Here is a 26,243-nt window from a genome sequence, read left to right as displayed (position 1 = left end):
CTAGTACAGTATGGTTCTATTCTCTTTGATTTGCACAACAAAAGCTATGTGATGGATTAGCTGCATCTCAATGTTATCTATGACGCAACAGTTTGCTTGCAAGCTAGAAGTTCAACAACCTCAGCCAAGCACGACAGCGCCCGAACTAAATTAGAAGTGGAAGTATGACTTGGCTTTTGGCCAAGCCCGCATAAACGGAAACAGGTTGTGTCTAGTCTTTCGAAGTAAATGAATGGTAAAAAGGTAAATAAATAAATGCAACTTTTTACTGCAACTTTTGTTAAAATTAAGTGCAACTTTCTCATGTTTTTAGTGCAACAAAAACTTGCCCTACTTATCAGTTTTGCATGCAATTAAAAAATTTTAGTCCGAGACTTGAGTAGTCTCTGATTGTTTCTTGAAATGTTGTGTTTACGTTATCTTCTTATCATAAACAAGTTTTTTTGTGTATGTGTATTTTGAAACGCGACAACGTTGTAGACAACCTATCTTTCTGCAACATTTTTTTCAAAGACAAAAGTGTCATCTCAGAAGGGTGGCAATTGACTAGTAGATCGTGTGGTCGTCTCCCTGTCATTATGGGAACATGTGCAACTTTTGCATTGTGTGATGTGTATATTACTTGCATACTTCAAAACATGTCATCTATGTTCTTATTTTTCGAAAAGAAAAAGCGACACTAAATTTTGGATTAAAAAAGAAGATACTCAAAGGGGTCTGGATTGCACAAACTACACAAAAAGAAATAGAATTTCTTTTGCTAGTTATGCGCAGCTGAAATCCACCGTAGTCAACCAGCGGTGGATCAAAGAAGAGCGATGTTTTATTCCGATTGATTGAATCAATCCTCGGACTGGGAAAGTTTCTGAGAGCTTAATTTTATGAGGCTTTAAACCACTGACGCAGACCCGATCACCGAGATTGACAGTGAAATTCCCGATTGTTGTTGAAGAATTGTCTTCAAACTATTCCATCTGCTTGGTGCCACTGAGTAGAGTAGGCTACAGTCCTTTGAAAGCGTTGACCAAGCGCACACCCAGAGATTCGAAAATCTTGAAACTTCTTCGCTTCTTGAAACTTCTTCGTTCACAAAGTCAGGCGCTAGCCAATTGAACTATGAATGCAGGCTGTATAGCTACTTTAACATAACTTTTGTAAGCGCCTGTAAAACTTGAACCAATCAGAAGCTGCGTTGTCTGTGACGTCATTGCACGAATGGAAGTTAGAGATAGAACAGAGAAAAAACGCAAACAGTTCTGATAGAAAGTAAGTTAAGTGAACGTTGCGCCGTAACCAGTGTGTCTTAGAAGGTTAGGGAATACATTTCGATGACTAGGGTTCGATTCCCACCCCTGTCATAACTATTTTTTCTTCTGTAATTACCCAGCAGCAACGTTCAAAGCACTGATCAGTGATCAACGCTCTGGCTGAATGCTAGAAGAGTCACAATTGGACGGTAGCCAATCAAACATGTTCTGCTTAGTTCATGCTTTACAAGCTCTTACAAAAGTTGTTACGTTAAAGTGGCTACCGTAGGAGTCGACCATAGAGTTGGGACTTTACTCTGATTTGTTAAAGATATAGGCCTAAGCTCCCTGGTTTCGAGTTAGTAGCCTAAAAATTTATTAAAAGAATTCCATTCATTAACTGGCAAGATCATTTAATAGTGAACAATACAAGTGTCACAAACAGTTATCATTGCAATCATGATTGGTTACAAATCAACGGTGATTTTACAACAAAACGTTCATAATTCGGAAATGCAAAAGACAATCGTGAGCAGCCCACTCTGCAAAATTGGTATTTTAAATTATTTCGAAACCTAATCTTTGATTCCATTTTAAAGCTTAGGGTAGGCCTATATCAAAAATAAAGTTAGGTCGCGCCAAAATAGGCTATAGTCTACCAATATTGCTTCAGCGAATTGGTTTTCAAAGCTAGCTTACGATAATAATTTATTTCAGGCAGTGGTAAGTTAACGTTGTGAGTCCAAGTGTTTTGGTTTATACACAGCAGTGTTTGGCATGGCAATGGCTGGCTTTCCTCTTATGATATCAGCACACTTCTCCGCAATCATGATAGTGGGAGCATTTAGATTGCCACTGACCACACTGGGCATTATGGACGCATCGACCACTCTAAGATTTTCCACCCCGATGACCTGTTGGACAAAAATGACGCAGTTTTAAGAGGAAAGATTGTGATTGTAACTCAGCAATTAGCATGGAAAAGTGCTGCATAAATGAGTCAACACTCATAAACCAAAATAATGAATTCTGATTTCTGTAATTCTGTTCTCCCATTTTCTTCTTCTTTCGTTTGAGACCAGATCAAATCAAATTTCAGGGCAAGTGATGGAGAGCCAGGTGAGTGTAGCTTCGTCCAGCGTTGCTATACCATGCGTTCCATTTGGTGCCTTATAGATCGGACATTCGAGAACGACATGGTCAGCAGTTTGTTCCTCCGCGCCGCATTCGCAGGCCGGTGAGGGAGCCAAACCCCACTTGTGCATGTTGGAATGGAAGCGACCGACTCCGGTTCGGATTCTGTTGAGCTTGACCCAAGTCGGCCGAGGCAGGTCCATACCAGGGGGGCGCGCCACCGGGTGAGGTATAAAACGATGTAGTTTCGTGTCGGTGGCACACCACGCTGCATTCCAATTGTCTTCCATGAAGTGTGCTGCGCTGATGGCATGATCGCTGAATGGATGTAGTAATTCAACAGCAGCTGGCACAAAGGGGTGTCTTGACTTTAATTGCCGGGGAGATTCCTGTGGTGGGATGTTGAGTTTTGCATGAAGCAATTCTCCGCTTTCTCCCATTTTAATAAAGTAATAAACGTAGGCTATTTTTGAAATTTAAAAATTTTTAATAAAAGGTATAGCCACAGCAGAAAAATATTTTCTACCGTAAATTAAGCTTGAGTATAGCCTAGAGCCGGGGTCACCAACTGGCGGGCCGCCACGCTGTTATGTGCGGCCCGTGGAAGGTATCAGCGTACGGTACAAGTATAACCAAAAATACTTTTCTTGAGGAGTTAAAGAGCATGAATGTCTGCAAAATGTTGATAAATAATCAACAGCTCTTGCCATGCTGACAAGCACCCTGACAGTAACGTTGTCTAACACTGGTCTACACGATTTTTGCTCTGTAAACTTTGACAACTGCTTTAGAGTAATTTTGGGGTGCTGAATTAGAATCTGATCTCAGATTTTGCCTATCACGTTAGGTTTGTGAGATATGATAACAGCAAATTGTTACTTTTATCAAAAGTGGAAGATTGGACGTTGCGTTTATTGCACATAGCCTACACATTGTGCTATATTCAGAAATCCAGGCCATGTGGTGCATTAGTAGCTGAAATACACCCACCAACTTAATTTTGATACCAATTTGTTTTTTTAAGCAACATTATTAACAAGGCAGTAAAAACAAGCTAAAAGGGAAGCTAAAAGTATAACTGACCTCCTCCCCCCGTCGATGTTTTGCATAAAACCACAAAGATTTCAGCTTATTTAGGCCTTTTGGCCTGTCTAACACTAACCATTCGTTATAGCACTGCATATTATGTTGGTGGTAAACGCAACGCCAAATCTTCCACTTTCAACAAAAGTAACAATTGGTTGTTATCATATAACCTATCACAAAGCTAACGTGATAGGATACATCTGGGGTCAGATTCGCATTCAGCACCCCAAAATTACTCCAAATCAGTTTTCAAAGTTCATGGAGCAAAAAAAAGTTCTTGTTTTGCAGACCAGCGTTATCAAAGAAAGACAGTTTTACTCTCACAAAAAGGATGAAAAACCAACTCATTGCTTTTTTAGAAGGAACACTGTTCATGAGTTAGCCTACAATAGAAACGTTTTTTCGGTGATTTCCACAAGCGTTTGTTTCATGGTGTCTGGTTTCTTTCTCCCTGTTATTGGAGCCTATTTTTCGCTGATATGTTTGCAGGTCCAGTATTGTTGCCTGTATTGCGATGTGTCAAACATTTCCTTGTTTACTGAAACTGTTAATTGCAAGGTATCTTTTGTGAAGCGAAGTGACAACATCACTCTTGCTTGGCAATGAATATTCTGATGAAACCGAACGCCTCGTCATGAGTGCGCAAAACAAATGCCAAGTGGCCTCGTTTATTAGGCATTGTTGAAGAAGTCAAAAGTGTTGTTAAAGGAGCTTGGCCTGGCAGTAGCGCTGTTCGACTAATTTTGTTGCTGCGGTATTCTAAGATAAATATTAACAACATGTAACGCTGGATACTGGGTACGAAATGCGTTCTTTTCTAGAATAAGAGTCAACCTACCTAAAATTTTATTAGTACGGCCGCCAGAGCTCTCCTTAGTGCCAAAGTGGCCCGCATGCAAAAAAGGTTGGTGACTCCTGGCCAAGAGTGAGCATATCTTGACTAAGCGCAGGCTACTTAACAAACAGTCCGCCCTGTTAGCTCAGTGCGCACCCGACTCAAGATCACGCGGCGTTGGTTCGACTCTCAGGGTGTGCGCTTGAGCAACGGATTTCAGGACTGCTCTCTATTCAGCTGCAACTAGTGGATGGAATAATTTCCCGGCAACAACACTTGAACAATCGAAAAACTTCACTCTGTCAGTCTCGGTAACCGGCCCTGTGTCAAAAGCCCCTACAAGTCTGCGAAACAACCAGGAATAACCTATCAAGGCTTTGTCAGTCCGAGGATAAAGATTCAAACCCAACCAGCCAGAGTGCATTGTTTCCATATGGCATTTTGCAAAATTCCGTTGTATGTGGCCTAGCAAGATGTGCACAATGCATGTTCCAATTCAAACGACAAACGCCAAAGAATAATAAATTTAAGATTACAGTGAATTAATTTCTTTAAATAATCACTATGAAACTTAACAAGCGCGCGATGTCGTTGGATTAGGAAAATAAACTTCCACAGTAACACATAGACTACCTTTGCCTGGGGGTCCACTACGGCCATGGGGTCGTCGGGTGATCCCATCTTGCAGGTGCATGATGGGTGATATGCTGTGTCTGACTTCTCTCTTACAAATGCATCAATTTCATCATCAGATTGAACCTGTAGTTCACAAAGTCAACAATGCACAAGCTGCGGTCAGTGCTATCTACGTTTCTGTTCATGATTGTGATAACCGTGCAAAGTTTTATTGCTACTATTGTAGGCCACGTCAGATTCCAATTCCATGATAGTTTTACATATTAAAATAATGTCAAACGATAGCCTATGGCTATGCTATAGTTTAATATTTTCATGCTGTCTAGGCTATACGTGCAATATGCTGAAGCTTTGTATAAATTGTGAACACTTCAAGTGTGATGATGATTATGTGCCTGATCTGATACAGACGTTGGCGATCATGGTCTTCCAAACTTCTCTGTCATTTGCCATTCGTATAAAATCGTTCGTTTTAACTGTTGTGTTATACTTCTGTTTAACTTGTGTCTAACTTGTGTTTAACTTCAAGTAGGCTACTTCAAGTACTTGTGTTTAACTTCAAGTATAACGAAGCCAAATCCCTTCTTAATTATATGCAAATGATAGCACACTATTATGATAAAACAAATCGGTAATTTTGATTTCAGTTTGGAAGGTAGAAAAGAATTGAGAAGTGGATTCTTGTCATTTATCCTTCAATATTTGTTCTGTGTATTTGCGATAACTAGAGTCAAAATGACGGCCTAAACAACTACCTTGATTTTTTTCGCGTTAAAACCAAGACATTATCATCATCTATTCGGGCGTTGCATACCCGGACACCATTTGGCTTAACACAATTCTTCCAAACATCTCTGTCTCTTATCAAGTGCTTCGTGTTGATAAAACCAAGCAAAGCAATGAAAATTATGCTGCCTGGCCTACTGCTGCTTCAATCTACCTATGCGAACAAGATTGATATCAGGTTATGACCTGTATAGCTACCTGCGGGCCTGGTCTCAATTCCTTTCCTCGAAATTCATCAAAAGCGGATTGTTGGAAAATTTCTCTTGTCAACTTAACACATTGCCTCAATTCCCATCTATCAATCTCTAGAAAAACAGATATCGCATTAATGTAGCATTTCATATAATTCAGCTAACAATTTACAACAATGATAATATCTCATCACCAATAGTTTCTTTTTGAAGTGACAACTCAAACAATAAAATCCGCCATTTCTACATTGGAAAAATTGATATATTGATAATGCAAAAATGACGGATTTTGCTGTATAAAAAAGTGTTGAGACTTCTGATGATTTTATTGATGTGGACTTTGAAGAATCATAGATTTGAGCGCTGTAATGTTGAAGCGACATTAAATCGATTATGAAAGAAAGCATGGATACGACGTGTAACTTTGCACGAAATTGCAGTTCAGACCTACTGTAGCCTAAGTATAGAAACCGCTCTCTTGTCAGTTCATGTTGAAGTTTCAAGACATGCAGTTTTCAATGTCTTAGGTAAAAATTAGCTTTACCACGATTTCCCACTGCCAGTGCAGTTATGCCACTAACACTGTCAGGCGTTACTGCCCATACAGCAAGACAACCGTATTTACATTGATTTGCTATCTAAATGAAAGGTAGCAAATTACAAGCTACATGACTTCGGACAGTCAGGTTTCATTTCAGAAAGCTTGGGCATAGAAAAAGCAACCAGGGTTTGAAACTTAGACTATAAGTATACAGTATACACATGTAGTGACTCCTGCACGAATTCTTCTACCCTTGCCTAATGATAATGACGGAATAAACTAACATTGAACACAGAAATACATAAAAATATGAAGTATCAAAAGAATCAGTGCAATGCATGGATTTTACCCGTTTCTAGGTAGTTGGGGTCAATGATTGGGTGATCATTCGGATTCTTTGACTTCAACTTGACCCATCCTCTACTGGTCTCTCGCATGGTTCCCACATGGACTTGAAACGCGTGGCACTCTGAAGGGCGCCTCCCGTGGTCAATTACCTGGTGATGACGTAAAGAGACATTATTTGGAATATGTTCAATAAAAATTTAGCAATTGGCAATGCAGTTACATCATTGTTATAATACATCATATTTTGGCACGTGGTAGCCTCATACAGTATAATAGTGCTTAGGATAGTCGATAATCTCTCTCTCTATTGTGTTTCAAAGAAGGATGATCGTTTTCCTTAAACATCAAGGTCGAGGAGTTGTCTGCAGACACTTCTCTATTTCTTTCTATACTCCTCATCGACTACCGCCTTAACTCTATCTTAATACGAGCTATTTTTGTACGCGGAAAGTAGCCTACGTCACGGCTATCTCAGCCCCTTGCTAATTAATCGCTAATAACGGGAGCTATGAAAATCAAAAAGCCAAAATATTTTACAAGATAATAACCATGTGTATTGTGCATATAGAAATTAAATTTTTACTCAACAAATTTATTGAAATAAATTGTTTGAGATGAAAAAACGTCACAAAGACGGTTTTTATTCTAATTTTCCGAAAATAGCTTCAAAATTGAAATTTTTGAATTATAACATAGAGTAATGCTAAAGTAAACAAAAAATTGCTTTTGCTCATAAATATATGCCATTTTTGGGCGTTTTTACATTTCAAAATAATTGCACTAACATTTATATTGCACCAACATTAACATAATAGCCTAACTAGCATTGCACGAAAATATCTAGCCTCCTGAGGCGAAATGCTTATTGTGAAAGGCAGGAAGGTAGAAAAATGACCAGTTTAGGTTTAGAATACAGTAGAACTCGGTTAATCCGGATTCGGTTAATCCGGATCTTCGCCTAATCCGGATGAAATTGGAAGTACAAATGATTTGTAATCTTTTTCTTAAGAAACAGCTTCGGATTATCCGGATTATTTAATCCGGATCTTCGCCTATTCCGGACAAAAGTTGCGCTTTCTCTATCGCTTTATCCGGATTTTCCAGACAGTTTTGCCATTTTATGCTAAAACGTAACGTGGCTTATTGCGAGAAATTTCTTATCTATTGTTCCGTTAATGTGACGCAATAAATTATTGCAGATTTCTTCTTTTCATGAACAGTAATCCCTCCTAACGCAAAATTCGTGCGCAAATGCCCAAACTCGTACTGTAACTTGAAAAGATGTCGGTGGAATTTTCGGCGGTATGTCGGTGTTGTTTTTCCAATAGAAGACTTTGTTTGATTTTTTGTAAGTTTTCCAAAGAAACTCGTCTTCCGTAACTGTTTTCAAAAGTTTTGAGTGACTACAGATTATTCCGACACGCATGTCTGAAGATGTAACTTTTGCCAGTGTGTTCTTGCGTTAGACGCAGAGTCTACAAATACAATCGTTTTACATGCATAGGCTACAGCATTTCAAAAGAATTCTATCGCTAATATAGTGATCGCGCGTCTCGGAATTGACAGATGACCACACTAATGCGTGCAATTTCGGTGATTTTTACCGATACCCTTCTATCTAGGTAACGTCAGGCTTGATAAAAACCGTCATCGGTTAATCCGGATCTTCGCCTAATCCGGATGGAATCGCCGGTCAAATCGAATCCGGATTAACCGAGTTCTACTGTATTCGCAAAGAATAAAAACTAAAAGTCAAGAAATTCACATTTCTAGCATATTTTCTTTTGTGAAATATTTCACTACTAGAGTGGGACGTCCTCACAAAGCCTTTGTCGCTACAGATAGGGTTAACGTGGTGAGTGAGCTTCCGTGCCTCAGTGACCTCTAGAGCTGTACTGACGGGAGCTAACTTCTTCCAGAAGGGTCACCACCCACACCATGTTTTTCGAAAGATAGAGGCCAAACAAAACGTAGTCCAAAGTACCCAAGTCCCCAATCATAGTCCATATGACTCTTCGATATCATCATCGGCAGGAGTGGCCGAGTGGTATAAGCGCGTTGGGCTCGCAGTTGAGAGCCTGCATGTTCGACTCCAGCCACCCGCACTTGCTGTTGTTTCTCTGGGCAAGAAACTTTACGATAATTGCCTCTACCCAGTGATCGATTTCGAGTAATGGGTAGTACCAAATTTAAGTCATAAGTAGAGTAGACAACCGGAAACAGACATTGCCGTCGGCTGCAGCGTGGGTCAGGTGTACGTCGGAAGGCGTACACCGATGCATAGCGCTCAAGTCCGCTTTTTCGCAATGCAGGATAAAGACATGAAAAACAAACAAACAAACAGAGGATGCGGATGAAGTCAATCAGGCTCAACGATTGTGAAGGCGATAAAGGTTCCAGCATGTCACCAGCTCCAATCGTGTCTTGGTTTGCCTTGCCATTGGACAAAGCTGATGGCCTTGCCAAGTGTGCGCCATCAAGTCCACGTTAATCAACCCACACACAATCGTCTTCGCATGAAGGAAGACCACCATCCTCGAAGACGAGGGATAGCCATTATTATCTCTCCATCGTTGGCATCTTCAAACTTCGTTTTGTCACGTCATTATTCATGGTGTCTTCTCATGTTTTCTTTCGGAATGGCCCGTTTCGGTGAGTCCGATCCCTATTAGGTGATTTTTTCAATTTTTTTTTAAATTATCGGGTACCTTAGCCTAATTATCATTGCCGTTTTAGGGTTAGGGGTTACAGGTTAGGAGCTCACCGAATCGGACTCACCGAATAGTAGCAGACCCGTTTTCTTTGGCCTTCATTTTCTCATTTTTCCCATCACTACCTCATTCCAAACTCACTTTATGAAATTGTTCTCATCCGTTTGTTCAATATGTCCAAACCATCCAACAATCGGAAACTTCACTCTGCTAATCTTTGTAATCCGCCCTGCATCAAGAGCCTCCAAAAGTAGGCTATGCAAAACTACCAGGAATTAATCCCTAACCTATCAAGTATCAAGGGTTTGTCAGTTCGAGGACAAAGATTCAAAACCAAGTCAAAACGATAACTACGCAAGTATGACTCTTCGATATCTTCAACATCAGTCCACTCTCTCAAGACATCATTTCTAATTTTGTCAAAAAGTGTCGTGTCGCACATCATACGAACCATCCTTATTTCTGTCGTTTGCATTCTCCTAATATCTATCCTCTTCACCGCCCAGCATTCACTTACATCACGCCTCTTATACACGCCTTGTACAACTTTCCTTATAAACTGCGAGAAACCATTTTGCCACAAGCGTTTCTAACAATTTTTTTTAATTTTTTCGTACCCGCTCGTATCCTTGCCGCCACTGCTCTACTGATACAATTAGGCTATTTATTCCCAACATATCTCAAAGATAGCAACACTCCGAAACAACTGCTATCTCATCGCATACTAATTCTACATGCTTCTCGCACGTTTCATCAATTACAGAACTTTCACATCTTCTACAATCAAAACGCATCCCATTATCAATCTTTCATGAAGATTGATAATAATAATAATTATATAATATAGTCTAATAAAGCCTCTATGAATAGAAGATAGTTATTACAATAATATCTTAGAATAGATCCACCTTTTCCAATCTAAGCACACGATTCTAGAATATCAAACCTGGGAAGGTAGGAAGTGGAACTGGATGTCAGGGTGAGCGACCCCCGATCGGCTCCTAATGAACCCTCCAGCGTGAAGATGAGTGCAGGCCCCCATTCCAGTCTGTCGCCATAACCACTCCATTCCTATCCTAACCATATTGACTGGCTGCTGGGCGCTGTATAGCGTTATTGGCTGAAACATTAACAATTCATTTTCGTGAATAGCTGTAGGTACTAAGCCAAAGTAAGTAAAGGATGCAGGCTATTGCACCAGATTAAAATATTCTAGCCTACAAGTGCTGTCATTCCAATAAATATCAAGAAAGGAAGAAAGTCAAGGTAATGCTTTTGGAAATTGTTGGTAAGACATCGCTCCAGCACACATTAGAAGTAAAATCAAAGTAAAACACCTCCACGTTTTCAACCTTCTCCCACCTCTCTAATGCATCATCACTCGCGCAAGGCAAAGAGGGTATTCTAATGTAATTTGAATAACAATGTAATCATGTGGCCGGTTAGCTCAGTTGGTTAAAGCGTCGAGTTAATAACGCGAATGTCGCGGGTTCGATGCGGTACTGGCCTCTTCTTGCCTCGATAGCTCAGTTGGGAGAGCGTCAGACTGAAGATCTGAAGGTCCCTGGTTCAATCCCTGGTCGAGGCAGTTTTTAATTCGAGTTGTTTTAAAATTTTTGGTTCTTGCAAGCGAGATTTGTTTAAGTTATCAGCGTGACGTCGCACGCAGTAGCGTTGACGGGGGAGTCCAAGGTGTACTTTAGGGCCCAAGGTTACTTCAGGGGCTCGTAACCTTTGAAGCCCGGAACTTGAAGATATCATCTCGTATAAGCTTTCTTTGGATATAATGGCTTTTCTTAGAAGCGTTTTAGTTTGGTGCCCGAGGGTTTCATTAGTAGGCTATGGGCAGGGATATCTAAAGAAGGAAATATGAAGGCTTTTATTGCGTCTGACAATAGAAGGGCTTCTGTTTATTGTAAAATAACAATTGGCACCGATAGTAGTTTAATAAAATAATGTTGACAGGATAATATGCATTGCGCTGCATCAGGCCTGAAAATTCAACTACTCGAATAGTTGCTTTACATTTGGAAATATATATAGCGCCTATTTAGCTGGACACCATGATCTACAATGTCTCATTGGCTCATTCGTTCAAATGAAGGTGTGATACAGTAAGTTGAATAATATCCAAACCATGTGGCCGGTTAGCTCAGTTGGTTAGAGCGTCGTGCTAATAACGCGAATGTCGCAGGTTCGATCCCCGTACTGGCCACTTCTAGCCTCGATAGCTCAGTTGGGAGAGCGTCAGACTGAAGATCTGAAGGTCCCTGGTTCAATCCCGGGTCGGGGCAATTTTATAATTGAGTTGCTTTAAAGTTTTTGGTTCATACGAGCGAGATTTTTCTGATTAGCACGTGGGCGCAGCAACCACTGACCAATCGTGACCACCCAAAATCGCCGAATGTCTAGAAAAACGTAGAAGCAAGAAAAAGCGGACGAACATGTTTCAGGTCGAAATGGGAAAATCAGTTTAAAATTTTGATCGGTTGCAATACATTATTAAGAAGTTGTCCAATCGCAATACAGACCAACGCTGTTAGTTTGCCTAAATATGAAAATAACCTACTTGAAGAATTTCAGATAGGCCTACTTACTTTCTTGCAGCGGTGTTGTACGTAAACCTCGAGGTGATCTTGCAGATTCCTTCCAACTCCAGGCAGGTTGGCTACAATGGGAATATCATGCTGTTTCAGGTCATCCGCATCACCTGAGAATTGTTAATGTGTCAATACTTCAGCGGAAAACGAAAAAGTTCAACTCATCGTTTGATTTAACCATGTTGAATGACTCAAATCAGAAACGGGCAAGCGTTTCACAATGAGGGTCAAAACTGTTTAAAATGTGGCAAGCAGGCTGATTGATTGATTGAATTTTTATCCTCGGACTGGGAAAGCTTCTTGCAGAGCTTAATCCTGGCAGTTTCGCATACTTGTAGAGGCTTTGAATCACTGACGCAGGCCCGGTCACCGAGATTGACAGAGTGAAGTTTCCGATTGTTGAAGTCTTGTTGCCGGGGAACTATTCCATCCATTAGATGCCGCTGAATGGAGAGCAGTCCTTAAATGCGTTGCTCAAGTGCACACCCCGAGAGTCGAACCAGCGCCGCTTGATCTTGAAGCTTCTTCGTTCCAGAAGTGACGCGCAAACTGTGGCTGCGTGTTCTTCTCTTGATAGGTTGTTAGCAGTGTCTTTAGAATAGTTTGGCCGGCCGGAACAATTTTAAAACCGGCTGGTTCTACTCCAAAGGCCGTATGTTGCCCACCTCTGACTTAAATCATTATAATGAGTATTTTGATTCTGCGAGTGCTGAAAATTTAAAAAAAAAACATTGAGCAATGTAAGCTAACTTGAATGAGTCAAGTTTTGGATGAGTCTGTTTACCAGAAGTCTAGTTTGGTATACGTGACATTTCTCTGGCATTAGCAATGTAACGTCTGTCACCATTGCACGATAATACAAACAAATGATGAGTATGCGTCTGTGGTGTTGCCCCCTGCTGAAAGTACGCTGCAATAACGTTTGTCCGCTAGAGGTCGCCAAGACGAGAACCTGGTGAGCTGATGAAGAAAGCAGCACTTTAGCCGCTTTGGTGTCGGAACGGTACGGCAGGTGAAACATCATTCTGATGGCGCCGGTTCAACACAAGATGGTGACAACAAACAAAGCTACAATAAAAATGGACTGCTCTCCATTCAGCGGCATCTAATGGATGGAATAATTCCTCAGCTACAAGACTTCAACAATCGGAAACTTCAATCTGTCAATCTCGGTGACCGGGCCTGCGTCAGTGATTCAAAGCCTCTACAAGTATGCGAAACTGCCAGGATTAAGCTCTGCAAGAAGCTTTTCCAGTCCGAGGATAAAGATTCAATCAATCAATCAAGTCAACGAAGACAGTGATGGGAGCTGAAAAAACAACTGAAACGGAAAGCGTTTGGCAAACAAATTCGCACAGAACTAGGCTATTAGAAGGAGCAATCTACCTGGCGTCAGAACAAGGTTGAATAGCCTACTCCTTTTGGAACAGCGAGCATTGCGTTGTGCTAACCATACCCAATGTAAGCTACATGATAGCAATCAAATAAATATAGCTGTTCTACAGTGAGTTCTCAGACTATTACAGAACAGCCATAGCAACCACTGGCTAATCGTATCCACTTACACTGCCAAAGGTATTTTTGATGTTTTGTTAGTTAAACACTGCTACAAACACCGCTAAAGCTCTCACCAATGCCAGAAAGCATGAGAAGTTGGGGTGAATTGATAGCCCCTCCACTGATTATGACGTCATTACTGGAATAGGCCCTTTTCGTCTTCCCGTCTTGAATATACTCGACTCCAATAGCGCGGTTGTTGTCAAAAAGAATTTTCGTAATCATACACTTCACCTGCAGAAGAACAAAGTTAGTATTTCAATTTGCTTCTGGCCAAAACAAAGCACAGTGTCATACCACCAAGGCTGAACGCGTGTTGTAGCCAATGAAGCAAACAAGGGTTGGAGTTACGTAAAGTAAACTGGTTTTTAAAAATTCTTACAGAGAAAGTCTGTTTGAAGACTTGATTTAGTAGTTTTGCTGTTTTGAGCCTTCAAATCGTTGACACAGGTCCGATCATCGAGGGAAGGTTTTGACCAAGTGCGTTTTTCTGCAATATGCCCCTGATGTGCTTTGACTCTCAAACAGCTTGTGTTTACACTACTAGCGTTTATCCCGCGGTACTGTCTGCGTTATTTGAAAAAATTCGGCCTGGGATATTTCTCTGCACTGATGATGTCAACCAAAATGTCCACTTGTTGTTGTTGAGATGTTGCTGCCTGCATTCTTCGCCTCGTTAGCTTAGTTGGGTCCTCGATTTGTATACGAAAAAATTGCGAGATCAAGCGGTACTGGTTCAACTCTCCGGGTGTAACCTATTTAAGGCTTTGTCAGTCCGAGGATAAAGATTTAAAACCAAACCAACCAAAATAATTCACAGATAACAACAATCGGAAACTTTACTTTGGCCTGCGTCAATGGCTGGAAGCCTCTACAAGCATGCGAAACTGCTAGAAACATAAAGATTCAAATCAACCAATTCTACCTGGTAGGTTTCGCTGAATGGAGAGCTGTCTTGACTGTACAACTAAAAATTGAAGTATCGTTGGTTGACCTTGCTGCTTTTTGATTCACAAAGTTGAGTAATTATTCACTGGGCTTTCAGGACGAAGTTTGATGAAAGTCTTGCAATATTGGCCACTGTAGTTACGCGAATGTCGGGTTTAGTGACAGTGCCCGTTTGCTTGCAGGGCAAATTTTGTATTATAAATACTAAGCAAACAGACACAAGTTTACAGGCAAAAGTAAAAACATTTGCCATCACATGGAAGATTAGGAATTCGAATTACACCATAATATTAATACATAGGCTAATGGACTTACAGCTAGAAAGCAAAGCGGCCAACATGCGCGTAGGCCTAGTTATAGTTATTCAACAGTCAGTGACACCAAACAGACACCATTTGTTTCCTTTGTAAAATAAAAGAACGGTTCAAAATCAGTTTTTAGTTTCAACAATTGTAGCAAAAATTACCTCTGTTTTCAGATTTTTCCGAGATAATGCTGGTCTTAGATAAGCAGTCGCTGCACTCCACCGGCGGCCCAAGTGTGTAGTGCTGTCCATGGGCCCCACACCTTCCTGCTGTATTCCGTTTAAGTCATCTGTGTACGGGTAGCCGGCTTGCATGCCAGCATCGATGAAAGCAGTATAAAGAGGGTTATCCAAAGATCCTGATCATAAAAGTTACATTCAAGTTGGTATTGTCGGCAATGGCTACAATTTTCTGATAAATACTTTGCTGCTGCCCCGTTTCCTCTGCTGAAACCCCTTTACCGAACTATTATAAAAGGCAAATTTTTTGCCATAGGTGTTACTAACTTAGTGAACTTTAGCGCTTGTTTACACAAACACATAAAACATTTATCACCCACAGTCATGCCTAAATGTTTACTTTAGAGCACTATAGTTGGTTACTTCGAACATGTTTGTCACAGAAAACCAGAACTTCTTTAATGTACCCCTGGAAACATGCAATGGTCCATTTCCACCCCTGTACGTGTTTTCACCCATTTCATGTGTTTGAGCCTTTTTAAAGTAGGGTAGAGCGTTATCATAGCGCCATCCAGTGGCGCCCTCTTCCTCCCATCGGTCATAATCACGGGCGTGGCCTCGGATGTATACCATGGCGTTCAGAGAAGACGAACCCCCCCACACGCGGCCCCGGGGGCAATACATAACTCTATTGTTGACGTGTTTTTGAGGAGTTGTCTGATAATACCTGAAAGAAAAACAAACAGACACGGATTTTAAAAGAATCAGTTTAATTGTGGCAGTAGGCTAAAGCAAAATAGGTATCGAATAATTCAACAAGATTCATAATTAAATGCAAAAGACAACAGATGTGTTGGCTTGCGGAATTACGTTTTTTTTGTTTAAAATTAAAGTGTTTTATCTAGAGAATAAAGTTGGGTGAAGATGTTTCTAATAGAACAAGAAGTTGTAAAAGTTAGTGTTTTAACGCCCAACAATCAAAATCTCTAAAAAGTGCAACGCAGAATATTTATTTGTTTCATTCTTTTGGTATTTTTATTGAAAGATGTTTCGATCTTATCGTACAAATACATTGCGGAAAAAAAATATGGACAAAATAAGCTAACTTGCTTTTCGTCTGTTTGAGATGTTATAATCAATGTCATTTAATTACATGTAAAAGTTATGCACTTCGAAGAAGAAAACACGGCGCAACCCTTGCACAAAAAAAGAAAACTATATGCACGCATAAAAAACAAGCTCTTGACAAGTAAATTATTAACACAAAGATGTGGATGTTAAAAAATTGGTGTAATCTAGTGCCAGGAAAAGTAGGCTACACAGAAAGATATGACTAATTGGATCAAACAAAACTGACTTCGCCGTCCATGATTCAATGTTTAAACGAACCGAAGAACATAAAAACACTTGCGTTGTATTGTTCAATGATGATCATGGATATTCAAGGGGTTTATCAAGTGACGAAGAGATACCAAAACAGTTGTTTAGGTATTTGTGTAATTTTATAGTGGAAAAGTCCTGATATGTACTGTACAATAATGTAAGTTCTTCTCTAAAGGAAGAGCTGCGGCATAAACCCAGAAATTAAATTAAACAAAACCACTCTACTATCTTACATCCTTTTTTATCGCTGAAAAACCAATGCGACATTTACATAATGATTTTGTGCTGTAAAAACGGGCAGTTTTAATGTTTTGAATAGGCTATGATTAGGGGGGTGTGTTAATTGTCGATTCATACCGTACGCTGCTAAAAATTTGTGGAGCAGTATCAAAATCTAGAATATTTATAAAAATTCGACATACGATCCCCCTAATCCCCATGTACATGCCCCCCGAATATAAGGTACCCCTATTTTCAGAAAAATATGAGATTGTTGGCCTTTTCACCCACTATACTTGCGTTTTGGTGGTATTTATCTTACTCATATGTGGCTTTTCGGGGTCTGTGTGTTCAAATATGACATTAGAAAATTCCTAAGAATTTTCAACATGGTGGTATTTCAATATGGCGGCCAAAATGGGGCTTGGAATGGGTACTTTTGTAAATTTTGACCCAACATAGTTGTGTGATATGTCGAATTAAAGGTTTTCGAGGGCGTAGAATACGAATTTGATCCCAAAAGTAGGCTTATTCTTTCCTGGCATGCGCAATGAATATACCTGAGTATTTAACTGCAGACAGTGCACACCGTTTCGACCCCCCGGTCTCATCAGTGCAGTAGTTACTACATACCTGAGTATTTACATATGTTCATACTGATGAATTATATTATGCTTGTTATTTTGCATTGTGTTTTGCAATATCCTCAGGATATGCAGAGTATCGACAGATCGCGCCAGACGGCTGTCTTAGAAAAATCATACTTGGAAGAGAAAGCAGAAATAAGTGGCTCCTCCGAACAATCAGCTGAAGAAAACCGAAGCGAGTATGAAGTAAGTGATTCTGAGGAAGTTTCAAGAGGACACAGAAAGAAACGAAAGCTCAATTTTGGTCTCAGTATATCTGATGAACATGATGACATGCCAGCGCAGTATCGTCACATCCGTTTACGTGAACGAAAAGTGCATCCAGAGATTTACGAGGCAATGGACAAATTAAAAAGCGTCAACCACATGTCAGAAACACAGGCGGCAGCGGCCGTTGTGACCATCGGCAGTAAGGTTTTTGGTCAAAAACGGAAACTTCATAATGAGTCTCCCGATGAAATAGACAGAGATACGTTGCCTGATAAGCGCAACGTGAAACAGGTGGGGCGAAGTTTAGAAGCTTTGGCGTTAGATGAAATCGTAAAACAGATGATGGACAGCGATGAAAAATCTGCAGTTACGGACGCAGATGACGGATCAAAAAAGCAAGGAGCTGGGTCCTTCTCAGTTCTGGGTGTAACGGTAAATGGCATGTTTCGACCACTACCAACATTGCCAATGGCATCCGAGACTCGTGAAAACCTAGCAGAACTGAAGATTGCCGTGTTAAATGTGTTATCAGCTGCTAGTGGAGTCAGCACCAAACTTCTGTTTGAAAAACTTGACTTCATTCTTACTGATCAGACTTCGCACAATCTAGAGGTAGAGAAACTTGTAGCTGAAAGACTTGAGACTGGGCACATCCCTGATCACCTCTTCTGTAATGTGCATCTAACATTGATGTTCAATAGAATAATCACGAGGTAATGAGCAGAGATAGAGAACGCTCTTGGAAAGGACAAAATCTATTCAAAATTCCTTGTTGAAGCAAGTAATACACATTCAAGTGTGACCGAACAAGCACTCGATTGCATAACAAGGCTCGTAAACCATCATAAGCCTTGGAACAGAGCAGTGGGTTTTGATATCTCCATAGCGCCGAAAAAGAATCTTTCCGTATGTTTAAAAGATGAAAGATTTAATCGGTTGACACTCACTTGCGCTGTAGTTGTTCATCATCTTCAAGACGTGAATAGATTTCTATAAAAATTTCAGCAAGTAACAAACCAGCTCGCTTGTATTGTAAGATGTTTTCTAGAACTAGATTTCATGAGAGTAATGTACGTTGTAGGAGCACTGATTGGATTGCATCTGGTAGAACCTTTTCTATCCCTCACTACGGCAAAAACTACTAAGTATTCAAAGTTAACAGAACCTTTCCAAACACTGAATAAAAACCTTCGTGAAACCGATGCTCAGGCTTTGTTCAATCTCGAACAGCCTGCATTCAACTTCATTTCCCTGGAACGCTTCAACCAGACAACATACAGCCAAGATATCCGTACGTCACTTAGTAAAGCAATTGAATACACACGTCCTGGAGTGATTAAGGTTCTTACTATGTTATTACCAAAACTAGCGGATGGTTTCCAACGCCAGAAAGGGGACATATTTGGGTTTGGACTTTCAGATGAGGTATCGGAGATTGCTCTGTCAAGAATGGATTCGAAAAACTAGAAAGTGTCCCTATACACAATCTGGATTCAGAACGGGCGGTAGGATTCATAAATTATGAACTCAAACAACGAGGCGCCAAGAACTTAAAGTGTGCGTCGACTGTTCAAGTAAAGGCCAAATCACAGGAGTTGATAGAATCCAAATCTTCTGGTTCATTCCGACAATATGGCAACATTGCAAAGTTTACGATTCCCGCCATAATGAAAGCCTGGGATGAGCAACAGAAGCATTTGCAACAACAGGGCCTCGACGACAAAGAAATAGCTAATGTAGCACTTGATAAAAGACGAAATAATGATTTAAACGAACTGAAAAAACAAGGCGGTCCTTTTACGAAGGACTCTGATGTGGATGAGATTCTAAATAGTAATATAACAGAGATTGAGAAACAGAAGCGGTTATACCTCGAGATCAGATACGCCCGTGACACTGCACTCTCAGTTCCAAAACAAAGTGACATTTTTCGTTTATTGAAAGACCATAAAAAGTTGCCAGCTTCTGTTTATGGAGCCAATCTGAAAGCTTACCTGAGTAATTTGAGTTGCAAAGCGGATGTTACAATGAATGATTTAAATTCTGTTCTTGACGGCATGAATCTAACAGAGCTGAATACTGTGTTTTATACTAAATTACATATACGTCATAAGTTTGAAAATATGTTGTTATCAGCTTATTTTTCGTTTGAAATAATCATGAATTCGTATTCTACGCCCCCGAAAACCTATAATTCGACATATTACATGACTATGTTTGGTTAAACTTTACGAAAGTACCCATTCTAAGCGCTATTTTGGCCGCCATATTGGATTACCATTATATTGGATTTTTGGAGGTAATTTCTAATGCCATATTTGAACCCACAGACCCCGAAAACTCCTATAGGAGCACCATAAATACCGCCAAAATACACGTCGTTTGGTGAAAAGGCTTAAAAACTCATATTTTGGTGAATTTATGGATACCCCCTTTTCAGGGGGCATGTACATGGGGGTTAGGGTGGTTCAATATGATAATTGTTTTCATATTCCGGATTTGGCTACTACTCCACATATTTTAAGCACCGTACCACGTTGCCATCGTGAAATTCGTCAAATAACACACCCCCCTACTATGATCAGAGGTGGGTATCCGCTACTTTAAAACTAGCGCGCGATCGCTACCGCCACAATTTAAATACCGATACTTTGTAAAGACAAAATGACCTTGAAAACGAAATATACTACGTTTTAGTACCACATTCGCTCACATTACCATTTCAGCGTCGTTATGGAAAACGCGTTCTTAGGATAAATTTTACTGGTACACTGCAGTGTACCATAAAAATCTCTAAAACGATTTATTTTTTTCCACTTTGAATTAAAAAGTAGCTACCGCTACATTGGACAAAGTAGAGTCGCTACTGAAAGCCGCTTAGCCGCTCCTCTAACAAAATGTAACGCTGCTATCGCTACCAAAATGTAGTGGAGCCACAAAATAACGCACTACTGCCCAGTGGGCTACCCACCTTTCGCTATGATCAATTCTTAATAAAGCGCAATATGCAGAGCGATAAAACGGTAATTGTCGCATCTTACAATAGTTTACAATCTGACTGGGTGGCCAAAATTTTTCCAGTTGATCGCAAACTAACCTTAAAAAGGGTCGTTAAAGTCGAAAGAAAGTTTAATTTGTTTCAAGTCATATACAGCAGTAACAAAACACGTTCTTGTTGTGTGTTTGTGTCTATTGCGTTTGAAAAACAAAAATAATTCTTGGAAAAGACTTTTCAACTACTAAGATATTGACACCATGTCTGGTGAAGTCTGTTGCTATAAAGCGTTGAGTTTGTCAGGAGTGTATACTATACACTGTATAGCCTACGATGTCCGTGCCTTTTTAACGTGTATACTGAAGTGATCTTCAGATGGAGGAGATGAGATGGAGGATATCAACATAGAATGCCAACACATTGGAATGTAACCGATAAGCAAATTCAATTTCACAATTCTTAGTAATTTGCTTATAGGCCTACTGATTTTGAGGCTATAAAAAGGAAAAGTGCACAGAATCGCGTAACAACTGTCTTGGATAGCTGCTCAGAGTACCGTAGTCTGGTTTTAATGTTGGGGCGGTCTTTCCTTGACTAGTTTATTGATTGTTGTGCCTATTGGCTTTCTAACTCACTAAATCCGAAACTAAATTTTTTACAATCCAAAGTGTTGCGTAAAATAAATTTGTGTTGGGTCGAGGGCTGTAGTCCAAAGCCGAAAAATAGATTGAGATAAAAAAGAGTTTGACAACCTCTGGCCTAGGTCACGTGATTGCGTTCCTTACCAGTTGTAGTTATCATTGCACAGATTGTAAGTGAGAGCGGCTGGCATGTGGATTTTCCATGATAGTCTGATGGAGTTGAAAAGTTTGTCTTTAGGTCCAGCCTCCAACAGCAAAACTTCTCTGTCACTGTCTTCTGTCAAGCGATTGGATAGAACGCAGCCAGCAGAACCTATTTATCCAAAAAAGTACATATACAGTAGTTACAAATAAACTCATAAGATTGATTGAATCTTTATCCCCTACTTGAAAAAGCTTCTTTAAGAGCTTGATCTAACTGGACAGTTTTGCATACTTGTATAAACTTTGCACCACTCACTTAATGCCCGGGTCACCAAACAAACAGACCGGTAATCGAGATTGACAGAATGAAATTTCCGTTTGTTTTAAGTGTTGTTTGTCTTTGGATCATTCTATCCACTAGTAGCCGCTGAATGGAGAGCAATTTTAAAATGTTACTGTGTTGCTTCAGCGCACACGTCGAGCGACCAGGGCTGGCTTGATCATCCAGAGTTTCTTTGTAAAATCGGGCGCTTAACCAACTGAGTTATTCGGGCAGATGTAAAGTAAACTGACTATGACTAGTGACATCATTTTCTTATTTCCACACAAAATGCCCTAGTAGCAACTGGTAGCCTATCGCAGACCTGTTCAGGAAAGAAATGCAAACCCCAATAAGAAGTGCTGCAGATGTGTCCGACGTTACACATACACTCGCATTTGATGCATTGCGCAAAAGTCATAACCCTGAATGCTGGATTACGTGACGTCCAATGTAACTTTAAACTATATGTAATATTTTTTTTCTTGTTCCAACAAATAAAAAAAACTCGATCAAACATTTCACAAATGTTCAAAATCACTCACATTAATTTTCAAAGTTACGAAAAGTTTGGGTGTGAGTCGTATTGTTTAGCATTCTGCCAAGCGCAGTGGCTTTGCTGGATCGCAATGCTTCTGACTTAGGCTAAGTGACCAGACAGCCTTATGCTGTTTTACACACTGTACAATGTTCACTTGTCTAATGTGGACGCCGGCTATGATTTGCAGGGCTTTTCCTTTTTGTATCTTTGGTTTCGCATTTTTGTGTAATTAACTTGTCGATTAAAAAAATCTTTATTCTCAGACTGGGAAAGTTTCTTTAAAGGCTGAGTCCTTACAAATTCGAAAACTTGTAGAGGCTTTGAACCACTGTCGCAGGCTCGGTCATCGAAGTTGACAGAATGAAGTTTTCGCTCGTTGTCGGTTGAATGAAAAGCTGTCATGGATATTGGATAAGCGTCACTCAAGCGCACGTTCAAACAAGGTTAATTGTTCTTGTCGTCTCTTCTTTTAAAACAGTCGAAAGCTTATCCAGAAGAAACAATTTTAAATCTAGTTCTTCAATCAGAAAACTGGTCAAATCATCTTAATCATTTGTTCACGTTTTCCCACATTCCCGAATAACTGGACTTCTTTGAAAGTTCAATATGGAAATTGTATTTACAGCGCATGGTTTTACGGTGAGAGCTGAGTTGGAGTTGACATGGTTGGTTGGTATTTCACACATTTGTAAATTTAGATTCACGATTGTGACAGTCGCAATATTGACTGGTAACCGATTAAGTTACACGTACAGTAGACGATGAACGAAAAAATTTACCTGCACCGACTATAATATGAGTATATTCTTGTTCTTTTAATTTGTTGGAATTAATCGACAAACATCTTTTGGAAACTCCGATTCGCAGAGGTTTAAACTTTGTAAACATAATATCTGAATAAGAAAAATATACAAAATGAATTTAGTTTGGTGCAAGCTTTCAAAATGTCTTTACACTAAAACACAAATAAAACTTTAATAGTTATGTAAACAAAAAACGGTTGAAGAGGTTTAAAAACCGTTTTTTTTTTTTATATATATATAGAGATCATCACAATCTTAGCAAAAACATATTCCGAGTACATAGTGTATTTATTATATTATTTCTAGACAAACTTCAGCGAAATAACAGCAAAAAATGTGTACCAGTTTCAGCAATTTTTGGAGCGGAACAAAATACTATGCATTTAGAACAGTGATCGAAGTCCTCCACAACAACTAAATCTCCGCCCTGTTAGCTCAGTGGTTACGCGCCCGACTCAAGATCACGCGGCGCTGGCTCGACTCTCAGGGTGTGCGCTTGAGCAACGCATTTCAGGACTGCTCTCCATTCAGCGGCATTTAGTGAATGGAATAATTTCCCGGCAACAACACTTCAACAATCGGAAAACTTCACTCTGTCAGTCTCGGTAACCGGCCCTGCGTCAAAAGCCTCTACGAAACTACCAGAAATAACCTATCAAGGCTTTGTCAGTCTGAGGATAAAGATTCAAAACCGAACCAACCAAAAAAGGATAGACCTACAATGTTTGATGTCAAGCAAAAGTTTCTGGTTTACAAGTAACATAGCTAATAATCGATATTAAATTTCAAACAATAGGCTATGATGCTCTTAAACCGCGGATTAGAAGTTCAAAATTCTCAATATAATTTCCTTATTAATAGTCAAATAGTTACAACTGTTTAATTCTAAAGAAATCGGTGAATAAAATGTATGGCAACCCTGGTAAATACTGGAGCGTTTGGTAAACCGAATGTTTACCCTTGTTAAAAATAAACGTAAGTAGAATTTCAGGGGAACTGACTTGTCGGTTTTACACAATCTATGATTTGTTTGCCAAAAGCAGGAACAGTACGTTAGAAATATGCAAGTTATACGGTATTGAAAATGAAACATAACCTGATACTAAAACAATATCATTAAATCTAGCCTAATTTGGTGAATATTTACTACGATACCTTGGTCTTCAGTGGCTACTTCGATCTTTCGGAAGTAGAAATTTTAGATTTACGAAATACTTGTTTCCACTTTTGCAGTTTAACTTTCTTCCAGCAATTTATTAGGCTATATCCCGGATACTTAGAGAGTTTTCAATAGGCTACCTGATTTAGACAGAGGGTCAGCAATATATATAACACAGAGGAAAGGGCTTTCTGAATCTGAGCTATGGCAGAGAAGATGTTGAAGTGGTACCAAACTATGATTATATCAGCCCACCTAGTAAATTTTATTGTTGCCCTATTTACGTCAGATGCTATGATCTAGTTAGAGTTAGACTAATGACGACATATGATGTTGAAACACGCAACAACACTGAAACAAAAGCAACATTATGAGTCTTTTTATCCTGGCGCATTCATCAGTTCTCACCCATAACAACTCTCGTAATTAACTCCCTGCCTGGACCATCGCTATTCATTAACTGGTAGGCTACCTTTAAATACCCATTGTCAGGACTGCCAGATCCAATTGAACTAGTTTTTTGGAATACGATTATAATTGGGAGTCAAGGTTAAGATTATGGTTTGCCAACCCTTTAAAATGTCTGCCAATCCCTGAAAGTACGACAACGCTTAGTATTCTTCGAAAATGCCTGACAATTTTAAGGGCTGCCAGATCTGCAAGTTTTTCCTGCCAAGCCTGGGCTACTTTTGCTTCCCAGTTGCGGAAAAATTTTAACAGTTACGGAGTTTTGTATTGCTAAATCCTTTGATTTTCTATGAATTCCAATTTGCTTCAATAAAATAAATACTATTTCTAGTTGATAATATCCGGCAACACTGACAATGGGTATTTAAAGGTACTGGTACCCTTCTGTCCTTCATTAACAGTCAGCTAAAACAGCTGAATGAGAAAGTCTATCGCAAAATTAGATCACAACAGTTACGTCACAATTTAGCAATCTTTGTGCATAGAAATCAACAATATCCAAAAACCTTAATCATAAAAACGCAAACAAAAAAAGATTTCCCCTAAAACCTTCTCATTTTTTTCGCTTCTATTGTTAGCATAATAATTTAAAGAAACAAGGTAACTTGTTGCTAACCTTATCATCTTCAGTTTTGTTAAGAAAATTTACAAAATCTCCATAAATTATCAATCAATCAATCAATGTTTTATTTGTCAGTAACAGGAACATAGGTACATGTTTGAAATATGCAATATACACAGTACAAAAGTTACACAAGTTCCCATACCGACAGGGAGACAACGAGACGACCATACGGTCTACTAGTCAATTGCCACCCTACGGAAATTACGATTTTGCCATTTAAAATAAGCTTACAGGAGAAAAATAATAATTGAAACGTTCCCGCGCTTCAACAACAGCATAACCACAAAAAAAAAAACATATTGAAAATTATTATCTTAGTATAATTAACATTTGTCTTTCATCAACAATTGTTTATGTTCAAGTTCAAGACAGACAAAAACGTAAACAGCCATGAGATGAACTTTCAACTTTGCTCATAAATTTCCGGTTATGTGCTGTCTATATATTCATACATAGTTGGGCATTTTTTTTGAGTACATTATTCTAGCGACCTTAGATTTCACATAAAACTGTAACGTATGGACGCTACCAAGTTATGGGCTTGCAAATTTTGTAACTGTTTTTCAGCATGCATTGACAAAGTGAAGGTATGGAAGCCATCCTTTATGTTTATACCGTATAGCCTACCAAGGTGCACCGTACATTGACTATGTATGTTTAATGTCTCGCGTTAGTAGGTCAATAAAAAATATTTGTTCTGGCAACTAAAAAGTGCTTGTCAATCGCATTTCGTGTCAATTGTTTGCTTTTAAACTCTGTTTGTTTTCGTGTAAAACTGGAAGAGTGTTATGTTTGTCTATTAGTTTCACACATATAACTGGAAAATTAGCCTTAGGCAAATCATTTGAAGCATTTAGGTTAGTGCTTACTTTGAATATATCTGCATTCAAGTGTTCGTATAAAAAGCAGTGAAACTGTTTTGAATAGATTTCACACTGAAAACGAACTGCAAATAACTGCAAACAAGATAATAAATAACTGCAGA

The 26,243-nt window shown here is 39.5% G+C and overlaps 1 protein-coding gene and 2 non-coding genes across 4 annotated transcripts; 2 read left to right on the top strand and 1 right to left on the bottom strand.

Annotated features, from left to right (window-relative positions):
* Positions 1-1,643: 1,643 nt before the first annotated feature.
* Positions 1,644-24,585, bottom strand: LOC145766260 (choline dehydrogenase, mitochondrial-like). 2 transcript variants are annotated; one of them, XM_082577935.1, is made up of 13 exons: positions 24,574-24,585; positions 24,162-24,305; positions 22,983-23,096; positions 21,344-21,512; positions 15,572-15,831; positions 15,087-15,283; positions 13,747-13,906; positions 12,113-12,225; positions 10,462-10,635; positions 6,806-6,953; positions 5,923-6,029; positions 4,936-5,061; positions 1,644-2,161 (listed from the first exon to the last, which is right to left on the bottom strand). In XM_082577935.1, the coding sequence occupies exons 3-13, from the start codon at positions 23,089-23,091 to the stop codon at positions 1,976-1,978; spliced, it is 1,749 nt and encodes a 582-aa protein (XP_082434061.1). In that variant the 5' UTR covers positions 23,092-23,096; positions 24,162-24,305; positions 24,574-24,585; the 3' UTR covers positions 1,644-1,975. The 2 variants fall into 2 exon arrangements, with proteins under 2 accessions (XP_082434061.1, XP_082434062.1); XM_082577936.1 differs by lacking the exon at positions 24,574-24,585 and having other exon boundaries at positions 24,162-24,313.
* On the top strand, positions 11,031-11,103 carry Trnaf-gaa (transfer RNA phenylalanine (anticodon GAA)). Its single transcript has one exon. It is a non-coding gene; the product is annotated as a tRNA-Phe (tRNA).
* Trnaf-gaa (transfer RNA phenylalanine (anticodon GAA)) lies at positions 11,737-11,809 on the top strand. Its single transcript has one exon. It is a non-coding gene; the product is annotated as a tRNA-Phe (tRNA).
* Positions 24,586-26,243: the final 1,658 nt, after the last annotated feature.

The sequence above is a fragment of the Aplidium turbinatum genome, chromosome 3 (genome assembly GCF_918807975.1).
Source record: "Aplidium turbinatum chromosome 3, kaAplTurb1.1, whole genome shotgun sequence".
Classification (NCBI taxonomy): domain Eukaryota; kingdom Metazoa; phylum Chordata; class Ascidiacea; order Aplousobranchia; family Polyclinidae; genus Aplidium; species Aplidium turbinatum.
The sequence above is the reverse complement of the archived record's forward strand: the minus strand, read 5'-3'. Positions and strand labels throughout refer to the sequence as shown.

Bases quoted from the DNA above. Each gene is read 5' to 3' on its own strand.
- LOC145766260 (XM_082577935.1), bottom strand. From the start codon at position 23,091: ATGTTTACAAAGTTTAAACCTCTGCGAATCGGAGTTTCCAAAAGATGT. The intron at 21,513-22,982 runs GTAAATTTTTTC...TTGGATAAATAG, and splicing joins TCATATTATAGTCGGTGCAG to GTTCTGCTGGCTGCGTTCTA. The intron at 10,636-12,112 runs GTAAGTAGGCCT...TTAATGTTTCAG, and splicing joins TACAACACCGCTGCAAGAAA to CCAATAACGCTATACAGCGC.